The following is an 11,843-nucleotide window of genomic DNA, read 5'->3' on the forward strand; positions in this document are numbered from 1 at the left end:
TCTATCTATCTATCTATCATCTATCTATCATCTATCTATCATCTATCTATCTATCTATCTATCTATCTATCTATCTATCATCTATCTATCTATATCTATCTATCATCTATCTATCTATCATCTATGCTGATTTGTTTCAGTGTAGGCAAAAGATAAAATCGCTCACTTCCCAGAGTTTAGACTGAACGAAACAAACAAACAAACGAACAAGAACAATTTCCACCAGCAAATAATAAACCACGTGGATTAAAAGGGGCATTTTCTGTCCTCCCCCTGCTGTTCTCCTGATTCAATAATATCCGGATATCAACCGTAAACACATCAGGCCTTCCTCTCCTTTCAGGAAACAGGGTCTTAGGCCTCTTGCTTTAGCTCCTAGGTGCCAGATAAACCAAGATTCTGAGCTTCCAGTTTCTCTAGCGCACTAAACCACGCATGCACACATGCATATATGCCCTCTCTCTCAGAGAACCCAGGAGTCCTGGCTCTTATTTCTGCCTCCTCTGAACTGAAACCCTGCTGGCTTCCCTGTCACATTGAGGGAGTGAGGCACAGTTGCTCTGAACGACTAAGAATAGCTTTGCACTATGGCAAGCAGCTTAGATACCTCTCCTTTCCTCCCCACCCCCTCCAGCCCAGCCACTTCATATAAGGGCACGGCAGGGCCCATGGCTTGGTGCTCTCATCTATCTTGGAGGCTGGGCTGGGCAGCCATTGGCTGTTGGCTGAAGGGCTAATCTAGGCCAGCTGTAGACGTCGCTCATACAAACGGTGGGCTGGAAACTGTATATTCCTACCCCTTAGCTCTCCTTGCGGGCTGACGGCCTTTCCGAGTTGCTTGCCTCTGAGACTTCTGAGTGTGTTGCTTCCACCCACCCCCTTCTGCCATGGCTTCCTGGAAGGCCCTGACAATGGGCCTCCTTCTGGTCCTGCTCTGCTCATTCAGGCTCCCTAGAGCCCTGGGAGAGGAACAGCACCACCACCACGACCACCACCACGGAAGCCAGCATGAGGGCGAACACCATCACCACCATGGACAGCATGATGCTGATGACGATGACGACGATCGGTATCACCATGCCAGCCACCTTCATGAAGCAGGGCATCACCAAGGAGGCCACCATCCTCACCATGATGATGATGGTGATGACGACGATGATGAGGAACACCATCATCACCACACTGGACATCACCATGCAGAGCACCATCATCACCACAGTTCCCACCACGATGATGATGACGACGACGATGATGATGACCACCACCATGGCAAGCATCATCAGCACCATGAACATCATGGTGACCATCACCACCATCATGACGATGATGATGATGATGATGATGACGACCACCATGACCACCATGGCAAGCATCACCATCACCATGAACACCATGGTAACCATCACCATGACGATGATGATGATGACGACGATGATGATGACCACCATGACCATCATGGAAAGCATCATCATCACCATGAACACCATGGTAACCATCACCATGATGATGATGATGACGATGATGATGATGACGACGATGACCACCATGGCAAACATCACCATGAACACCATGGTGACCACCATCACCATGATGATGATGGTAATGATGACGACGATGACGATGACCACCATGGCAAACATCACCACCATCACGAACATCATGGTGACCATCACCACCATCACGAGCATGATGATGATGAAGATGATGACGATGATGATGATGAACATGACCACCACCATCAGAAACATCATGGTAGCCACCACCACCATGATGATGACGATGATGACGATGACGACAGTGAGGAAGAGGAACACCATCATCATGAACATCATGCTCACCACCATCACCATGAGGATGATGACGACGACAGTGAAGAAGAAGAAGAAGAGCATGCCAGTCATCACCATCACCATCACCATGATGACGATGACCAGGAAGAGGCCCACGGGCACCATCACCATAAGGAAGCTGACGAGGGCAAAGAGCACCACCACCATCACCATCACCATGGTGATGAGGAAGACGAGTCTGATGAAACAACGTCCAAGGAAGAAGATGAGGATGAAGGGCACAAACACAAGCGCCCCAGGCACGAAGGCCATGACAAGGCCAAGAAGCACCACAAAGAGGGAGAAGGTGAGAGAAGCTTAGTGGGTGGGGTGGGATGAGGCCATGTTGGCTTTCTTTAGGGGTAACCGGCCCCTGGCTTTCACCCAAGGGCCCATAAATTGTGGCTGCCCTCCCTTTCCCTCGAAGGACCCCGTGCTTTTTGCCAGCTAGGCCGCACAGAGAAGCTCTTGGCTTTCCCCACACACTTGGCGTCCCTCTTTGCTTAGCCCAACTTTCTCCCCTCTAGCACCAACATGCTGGGCCCCCAGAACCACCTGGGGGCTCCCAGCTGCCCTCTAGAACCTCCTCCCTCCCCCACCGGGAGGGACCCTTCTGGGCATCTGTATCTATGTCTTTCTTTTCCATTGAAGAAGAGGAAGACGACGAGGACGACGAGGACGAGGAAGAGTACGAGGCAGGCTCTCTGTGCCACTACTGTGCCTTCTGCAAGGTAACGAAGGAGAAGCCTTCGCCCGCATACCTGCTCAGCCCTCCAGGGTGGGATTTGACCGCCCAAACCATTTGTGGTCGAGCCTTAAGGGTCTCCTCTTGCATGCCTCACATCTTTGCCCATTCCTACTTTAGTCCGGTCGCCTATTAATCCGCAAGATGACTGCTTTCCCTGCTACCCCTGAAGCAGGCATAATTTTGCTTCTCATTGCCTTCTGATGAGACACCCTATCGGCCGGTGTGTGGATTTTACAATAAGTCTTCACACTTTTCCTTTGGATCCCTGGAGGAGAAAGGTGGAAGGAACTCTTGCCTTCATCTCTCCATAGAAGCAGCCTGGGCTTAGCTCTGCCATGGCTTCTCCCTCTTCCTGTCCTTGTTTGCCGTTATGTCTTTGATGAGAGTCTGCCTTATTTTGGCACAACCTATTACATGCATGCTCGTTCTGAAGGTCTGGCTCAGAGATGGGTGGTTGTTCCTGTGTTCTTCTTTGCTTGGCCCCTGCCTGCAACCCCCTCTTCCTCCCCAGATTTATGGATACGGTGCCAAAACTATACATGATATAGAGATCCATGATTTGGGGAGGCCCCATCTTCTACATTACAGTCTTCTACTTGAAGGTGTCCTCTGTTTGAAGGGCTACGTGGTCCAGGTCTGTTTTAAAGATACAGAGCTACAGGGCCTTGGAATTCCCCATTGGTAGATACACGTATCAGCTAGATACGCGGGTGGCGCTGTGGGTTAAACCACAGAGCCTAGGACTTGCCGATCAGAAGGTCGGCGGTTTGAATCCCTGCGACGGGCTGAGCTCCCGTTGCTTGGTCCCTGCTCCTGCCAACCTAGCAGTTCAAAAGCACATCAAAGTGCAAGTAAATAAATAGGTACCACTCCGGCGGGAAGGTAAACGGCGTTTCCGTGCACTGCTCTGGTTCGCCAGAAGCAGCTTAGTCATGCTGGCCACATGACCCAGAAGCTGTTTGCGGACAAACGCCAGCTCCCTCGGCCAATAAAGCGAGATGAGAGCCGCAACCCCAGAGTCGGTCATGACTGGACCTAAAGGTCAGGGGTCCCTTTACCTTTACCTAGTTAGTACAGCTAACCTGGGTCTTCCCCACCATGTTAAGATAGAACCATAGAATTGTAGAGTGGGAAGGGAATCATTCTACTCCAACCCCCCCTACAATGCAGGAATATTCAGCTGTCCCACAGAGGGATAGAAAAGAAGTTGGAAAAGAAGTTTATGAGCTACAGTATGGAAAATTTAACCAGGAACTACGAGCCTCCAAAATAAAGGGCATGTGCAGAGTGCACCTCCCTTGGACCTCTGTGTTTAAAATGACAATTTAGCAATACACCAGTATTCCTTCGTGGGATGTGTGTGTGTGTGGAGGAAACATTTTATGATTCCTGGTATTGGTAGATGCACGATTAACAAATGCTGATTATAGATCAATATTTCTTGACTCTATTTGCATCCCTCCGAGTTTGGCTTCGGGTCGATGTCAGTTTATTTGCTCACCAAGGGGTCAATGAACTCAAAAGCCTGCGCGAGCATGGCTTTTGGGCCAGTGGTCTGACAGTTTCGTATGTACTGCTGTAAAATAGTTTCATAGCCTGTTGACAAGGCGACGGAAAGGAACTTCACCCATGGGATTTCTGCTTTGTTGCGCCTATTAAAGACACAGGAGCCTTGGTGGGCGATGGGGAAGGTGCCAGCCGTATCTTGAGGACTAGGCAGTTGGGGAGCAGGGAAGAACTAGGAAAGGGAGGGTACGTTTTGTGAATCACAGCCTGTCTCTTTAAAAAAAGTAGAATTGCACCTCTGTGTCACTTTCTCCTGGAACTTCATGTGACTGCAGGAGTTCTACATACAGTACAAGTCTATGCCCTCCTGACGCTGATGAACTTCAACTCCCACCAGACCCAGCAAACAGGGCCAGTGGGCAGGGCTGATGGGAGCTGTAGTTCAGCAACACCTGGCGGCCCAGAAGTTATCCCATAGAGAGGGAGAAGAGAAAAGGATGGATGCAGAACTCAATGCAGGAAAGCGAGCTGTTTTGATTGAGCAGCCAGCTGAAAGCAGCTGAGGAACCTGCGATTTGGCAATTTCAGATCTTTTTTGCAGGGACAAACAGGCTCAGAATCCAGAAACTGAAATATAGAACGAACTGCAAAATAATATTTCCAGTGGGGTTCTGGTGATGGTGGTTTCCTATGTGGTGATGAGAAGGATAACTATAGTGTTGAGGGACCAGGATGAATCGGGGAATTGCCACAGAACTTATTGGCATGCAGATGGTTCAGTCTCCCAGTAGGGTTGGCAAAGACCCCTGCCTGATGCTCAGAAGAGTCACTGCCAGTCAGGGTAGACCATACCAATCAAAATGGACCAACAGCTCTCTGTGTTTCTATTGGGACCCTCCAGGGTTATTGTGCATTCACGATTAGTTGTGCCCATTATGATATCGGGGCAGTTACACGTGACCCCGCCTTCAATACTGTTTACTTCTGCAAAAGTTTTGGAGTGTTTATACTGCATACCCCACAAATGTCCTGGGAAAACTGGGACATCCCATTTTTTCATGCAAGTGCATGAGGGCCATTTTGGGCACCGAGATCTTGCCGCGAGAAAAGTTCTTTTTCGGGGCCACAAATCTTGCGCAGAGCCCCAAAATGCGCATTTTGGGGGGAATGCATATTTTGGGCTCTGTGATCTCGCACGAGTCACATGATTCATGCACATCCACGAAGATGCGCATCTCGGTTTGGGGATTCAACATGTTGGAGGGTATGATACTGCTTCATTGAATCCCCCTTTTTTATGGCATCAACTTTATTAGGGTTTATCAAGAAATATACAAAACTTAATATCAAAATAAAAAAATCCTTCCAGTAGCACCTTTAAGACCAACTAAGTTAGTTCTTGGTATGAGCTTTCGTGTGCAAGCACACTTCTTCAGATACACTGAAACAGAAGGATCTGGCAACTTCTGTTTCAGTGTATCTGAAGAAGTGTGCTTGCACACGAAAGCTCATACCAAGAACTAACTTAGTTGGTCTTAAAGGTGCTACTGGAAGGATTTTTTTATTTTGACTATGGCAGACCAACACGGCTACCTATCTGTAACTAAAACTTAATATCAAATATCTTTTCCTCTCCTTTTTTGTCCAATCTAAGGCTGTGTTCTAAATACCATAAAAATATATATGTAAAGATACTGCTTCATTTCCAACCAGTGCATGCCCTGTAACTTCCTGCTGCAACCCTGCAACTTTTCATAATGCAAATGTTCTTGTTTGGGGTGGCTGTAGTTGTTGTTTTTGGCCCTTTTTTGTTGTGCTATCGTCAGTGCTTTGTTGGGGGGGGGGGACACGGGGAGGCATACCCCTAAACATTTGGTGAATCTTTGTACTTTTGCCCATTTACTGTATTTATTTTTCTCAATTTGAACTATAAAATGGTGGTTTTCTTGCATCAAAATGAGAGTACCCCTAAACACCCTTTTAGAAAAAAAGCACTGTCTATAGTGCAAGGTTGCCCTTCCAGATGGCAAGAATGCAAGAATGTCAGGGAAGCATCACGGAACAACTAATAAAGGGAAATGTTGTATGAATTTACCACTAATGCACTAGTATTGCAACCGCAAGGATATACGATATACGATATCTTTATTGTCATTGTCCCATACAGAACAATGAAATTGAAAATCTACGTAAAACCGTCAAAAACCCCTAAAAACTCTGAAACTCCATTTTAAAATACAATATACTATAGAGACTCCTTATACTGCGTTTAGAACCAGAATTGCATTTGCGTAGAAACTGTTTCTCAGGCGGCTAGTCCTGGTCTTTATAACCCTATACCTTCTTCCAGAAGGCAGAAGCTATCCTGCGTACTATCCTGCGCTATCTTCAGTTTTCTTATGGCAACTGGAAGCATAGATTTGATCTAAGGTGGGAAGAGTGCACCCAATTATTCTCTCTGCAGTCTTTACAACCCTGGACAGCATTGTTTTTCCCCTGGCCGTGCAGCTCCCAAACCACACACACAGACCATAAGTTAATACACTCTCCACAGTACAATGGTAAAATGCCATCAACAGGTCCTTTGACAGATTGCCAAATACACCTGCAAAAAACGAACAAGAAATCCACCATTCTGAAGGCATCACATGGGCAGAGTGGTTTGGTTGTGGCACGCAAGACAAGGAGAGCTGTGCTGAGGACTTGCCACCCAAACAGACCCAGCTAAGTTTTCCTGAATTTCCACCCCCAGGATTGTGACAAGTGTGACAAGTGCCCCTGCAAAGAAGGAGACAGCAGCGAATACTGCGCAAGCTGCCAGGTCAGTGCCGCAAACTTGCCCCTCCCTCCTCCCCACCCCTCCCTTTGCCCCAGACTTGCTACTCTGGTTTCGTGAACCTTAACCACAGCAGTGCCCTGCCGGCGGTAACTCCTTTTATCTCTCTCTCTGCAGTATTGCCATTTCTGTTACGTTTGCCCTGTGTGCGAGACGGCCTGTGCACCCGGTGAGTTGGTTTCCCCCTTTGCGACTTTAGCGTTGGCGTGGGCAGGTGGGATCTACCGGCAGACCTCTTGCGTGATTTGTAGGAGACCCTGCAAGTTAGCAGTGAGGGAAAGCCTCTTTTCTAAGTTTGGCTGCTGAGGTGAAGAAATATGTGGGTGGGGAGGAAGCAGGAGTGTGTTTTTGTATGGTAAGTCAGCGGCCAGTACACAAAACAAAGTCCTTGGCTAAGGACAGGGGTCAGCAAACTTTTTCAGCAGGGGGCCGGTCCACTGTCCCTCAGAACTTGTGGGAGGTCGGACTATATTTTGAAGGGGACGTTCAAAAAATGAATGAATTCCTATGTTTAGGGGTACACGTATCCCTGCGTACCCCTGCGTACCACCACTGGATTGTTATAACAAAATAAAGAAATCCCTATGGAAAAGTGTGTTTTAAAATTTCCTGCCCTCTGGTGCCATCTGGTGTTGCATGTTTATAGCACATCCAAATCGTTGTTTCTTTACTAACGTCGATGATTCCTTTAACATTTCTTTTAGTTTTATATACAATACAGAGCAGGGGTCAGCAAACTTTTTCAGTGTCCCTCACTGTCCCTCAGACCTTGTGGGGGGCCGGACTATATTTTTTTTTGGGGGGGGGAATGAACGAATTCCTATGCCCCACAAATAGCCCAGAGATGCATTTTAAATAAAAGGGCACATTCTACTCATGTAAAAACACGCTGATTCCCGGACCATCCACAGGCCGGATTTAGAAGGGGGTTGGGCCGGATCCAGCCCCGGGCCTTAGTTTGCCTATCCGTGGCTAAGGATATGCTCAGAGGCACCCTGTTCCTTAATTTTAGTCTACATACACACCGTACATTTAAAGTACACCCCCAAGAGTAATGGAAACGGTTGTTTGTGAAGGGTGCTGGAAACTATATCTCTGTAAACCCAGGATTCTTTAATTTAAATATGCCCTAAATGTATGGTGTGTACTGAGCCTAAGGGTATGTTTGCACCTGGCTCCAGTTTGTGGGTTGTGGCTTTTTGAGTAAAAATTGAAGTAGATCCCGGAAGCCTGCTGTCTGACCACCCCTGGGTTAGCGGATTGAGTGTCAGACTTGGACTCGGTGGTTGGGGGTGCAGGTGGCAGTGGCTAGGAAGGACCTGGGTTCAAATCTCAGCTGAGCCATCTAGCTCACTGTGTCGTCTTGGCCAAGCCACCACGTCACCACTTATTCCACTCAGCCATTCTCCACCCCCAGAATGATTGTGAGAAAATAGGCTGAACGGTCTATGTCCCTCCTAGAAGAATGGCTGCCAAGAAATAAGCAATAAACACAGCAATAAACAACTTCATAAAGCTTGTTTTAATGGGGAGACGTAAGCTCAAGATGAGCAGATGGTAAGTGCCCTAGGAACAGCAAAATCCTGATTTGTTCTGTTTGTGTTTTGCAGGGAGCATCGTGGATGAATTATCTGGAGCCTTATTTCAGTAAGTAACAGCCCTGGATCCCATTCGAATCCTAAGGAGAGGCAGCAGCTGAGCTCCAAAATCTACTTCCTCCCCTTTCCTTGTGTTGCAGACTCTACCCCTGGAGAGAGGACAGCCAGGATCCAACAGAGATCCTGCAGCTTTAACCTCCAGTCTTGTCTCGGCTTGCCACATAAAACTGGGGAAACTCTTTTCTTTCAGCCCTCAGTTTTCTTCATCTGTGAAATGGGAACAATATGAGGTCTTTCTCAAGGCATTCAGATCTAGGACAGGCATCTGTTTGGAAAGGAGACTGCCTGCTCATTCCATGTAGGCAGCTGTGGCCCCTTGGAGAAAGTGCAGGATAGATGACTGTTGACCAGAAATAAGCAAAAGGATTGTAATGAAAGACCCTAATTTAAACCCTTTCTTCTCTTTTTCTTTCAGGACATTTGCCACCATCTTTGAGCAGCAGGAGCATTGAAGCGCCCCCTGGTGGAGAAACCAAAGTTAGGAGGGGGAGGGGGAACCAGGTGACCCTTGATATATTTTTTTTGAGGCAAACTGCGTGTGATGGAAGATTCCACGATTCTTTCTTCCGGAGGTTGTTTCCCCACCCATCATTGTCCTCTCAAAAACGTACCCCTGTTGTTTTTCTCCCATGGGGTCCTCTTTATCCCCCACATCTGGAAAATCTGCTGGGAGTTGGTTTTGAGAGGATACCCGATGGCAAGAAGGGAGAGGGTTAAGCAACTGGACTTTACCCAACCCCCTGCTTCCAACTTCTGCCTCCCCCAGGACTTTTCATTCTTAAAAAAGCAGCTGTTGGAAGACACACCATTTCAGAACTGGCAGTCTTGTGTAGTCTGGCTTTTATAATTAGCCGGGAGGCCATCCCAGGTAGGCTGCGGCCTGATGAGCAAGAAGGGTGACCCGCATTTACTGAGCAAATCCACCCTGGGGCAAGGGATTACTAACACCTCAGTGATGTACGTTTCCCCAGCCTTTGAATAAGTTTGAGCAATAGCTCTCCTGAGCAATAGGTTTCCTGTTCATGCCTCAGCCCCTAGGCAGGGAATCTGTGGTTATCTGGATGTTATTGGACTCCAACTCCCATGATCCCTCATATTGGCTCTGCTGGCTTGGCGTTGATGGCAACTGGGGTCCAGCAACAGTGGGGCAGCTGCAATTTCCCCCTCTCAGCCTCAACTGAATAGGCAATGGGGCAACTCACACCGTGCAATTTTGAACCTTTGGGCTACTTGCTGCAGAATTGCACACCGACCAGCTTCCAGATGTTTTCCTTTGAAATGTCTCTTCGGAAATGTTTGTGCCCGAAACCTTTTGAAAGCTTGATCTGTGGTGATGGTGTGGCATTACTTGTTCACAGATGGGTGTTTCATACGCTGCAACATTTCTTCAATGAAAATAGAGGTGTCCTATTTAATAATAATAATAATAATAATTTCATTATTTATACCCTGCCCATTTGAGTGGGTTGCCCCAGCCATTCTGGGTGGCTTCCAACATATATAAAAAACATAAGAAAACATTTAAAAACTTCCCCATACAGGGTTCAGATGTCTTCAAAAGGTTGTATAGTTACTTATCTCCTCGGCTCAGGGATCATTTAACTCCATACCCTCCAACATTTCTCGGATGAAAACAGGGATGTCCTAAGGAAAAGCAGGGCATTCCAGGATCAAATCAGAAACTGGGACGGCTTCTGTAAATCCAGGACTGTCCTTGGAAAATAGGGACACTTGGAGAGTCTGGTGTTGGTAACTTGAGTCATCAAGGAATAAACACAACTGGGTGAACCAGCTTCTAAATGGCTTTACAATGGCCTCATCACTCGCTTCACTGCTATTTTCTCCCCAAGGAATTCTGGGCATTGTGGTTTCTTTGAAGATGCCAAAGGGTCTGTTGAGCGTCGCATTGTCTCCATAGCATTACCACAGTCCCTTTCTGATAAACCACAGGTGGGAAACCTTTCCCCCCCCCCCTTCCCCCAGTGTTACTCAACTACAATTCGCATCATCCTTGGCCATTGGCTATGCTTGCCGGGGCTGATGGGAGACGGAGTTCAGCCCCATCTGGAGGGCCAAAGGTTCCTGATTCATGCGATAAGCCATCCCGTGGCTCAGGCTACACTGGACTTTGCTAGAAACCCAAAAGCTGCTTTTTAAAATGATGTTAAGGGCTCCTATGTATTAAATAAGTTCTCTAAAGCAGGGAATTTTTAACAGGCGTATGATAAAATGCCCTGCACTGCAGAAATGGCAAACCTGCTGCCTTTTGAATGTTGTTGGATTTTGGCTTCCATCGGTCCCAGCCAGCATAGCCAATGATCAAAGAGAATGGGAGTTGTAGTCCCTCGATATCTGGAGTGCCGCATCTTCCCATCCCTGCTGTCTTGGCCATCTGTCTTGAATGCTTTAGTTGAGATTCCAGCATGACAAGGAGGGGTTGGACTAGTTGACCCATGGGGTCCCTTCAAAACTATACAATTCTATGGTTCTATTCTGCACTGGCCCCTTTTCTCCTTGCACGTCAAGCTGTGCCTGGCGAATTCCCTTCATCCGCACAAACTGCTAGAGATACAGAAACGTTCTCTGCTTTCGAATCTGCAGTTTTGTACAGATGCAGAACATTTTGCCAATCTTCTCCGAGGGCAGAATAAGCCAACGTGAAGGCCTCCCCCCCCAGCTCTCTCATCTGACCAACATGGCCAACAGCCAGGGATTTGGGGGGTTGGGAGTCCAGCAACTTCTGGATGGAGCTCTGCTGGCTTACACTAGGGCTGTGGTCTAAATCACGGAGCCTCTTGGGCTAGCCGATCAGAAGGTCAGCGGTTCGAATCCCTGCAACGGGGTGAGCTCCCGTTGCTCTGTCCCAGCTCCTGCCAACCTAGCGGTTTGAAAGCACACCAGCGCAAATAGATAAATAGGTACCACTGCGGCAGGAAGCTAACCGGCGTTTCCGTGTGCTCTGGCTTCCGTCACAGTGTCCTGTTGCGCCAGAAGCCATTTAGTCATGCTGGCAACATGACCCGGAAAGCTGTCTCTGGACAAACGCCGGCTCCCTTGGCCTGAAAGCGAGATAAGCGCTGCAACCCCATAATCACCTTTGACTGGACTTAACCGTCCAGGGGTCCTTTACCTTTTTACCTTATTAAACCATTATGGGAAATCCCAACTGAAATCTGGGTTGTTATTGCTGTGCAAGAGGAGGATGGAATGCAAATAGAATCTGCCAAGAGATGCACATTTGGCAGCTTCTTTTAGGAGTTCAGAAG

General features: G+C 47.8%; 1 protein-coding gene across 1 annotated transcript; it reads left to right on the forward strand.

Annotated features, from left to right (window-relative positions):
- The first annotated feature begins 715 nt into the window (after positions 1–715).
- HRC (histidine rich calcium binding protein) lies at positions 716–9,161 on the forward strand. The gene is made up of 6 exons (XM_080976845.1): positions 716–2,136; positions 2,481–2,560; positions 6,836–6,904; positions 7,037–7,088; positions 8,530–8,566; positions 8,993–9,161. The coding sequence occupies exons 1-6, from the start codon at positions 888–890 to the stop codon at positions 9,027–9,029; spliced, it is 1,524 nt and encodes a 507-aa protein (XP_080832971.1). The 5' UTR covers positions 716–887; the 3' UTR covers positions 9,030–9,161.
- Positions 9,162–11,843: the final 2,682 nt, after the last annotated feature.

This window comes from Podarcis pityusensis, assembly GCF_964106645.2.
Source record: "Podarcis pityusensis genome assembly, chromosome: 13".
Classification (NCBI taxonomy): domain Eukaryota; kingdom Metazoa; phylum Chordata; class Lepidosauria; order Squamata; family Lacertidae; genus Podarcis; species Podarcis pityusensis.

Excerpts from the sequence above, each read along its gene's own strand:
- HRC (XM_080976845.1), top strand. The coding sequence starts at position 888 with ATGGCTTCCTGGAAGGCCCTGACAATGGGCCTCCTTCTGGTCCTGCTC. Across the intron at positions 2,561-6,835 it reads ACTACTGTGCCTTCTGCAAG|GATTGTGACAAGTGTGACAA; the intron begins GTAACGAAGGAG and ends TTCCACCCCCAG. Across the intron at positions 7,089-8,529 it reads CGAGACGGCCTGTGCACCCG|GGAGCATCGTGGATGAATTA; the intron begins GTGAGTTGGTTT and ends TGTGTTTTGCAG.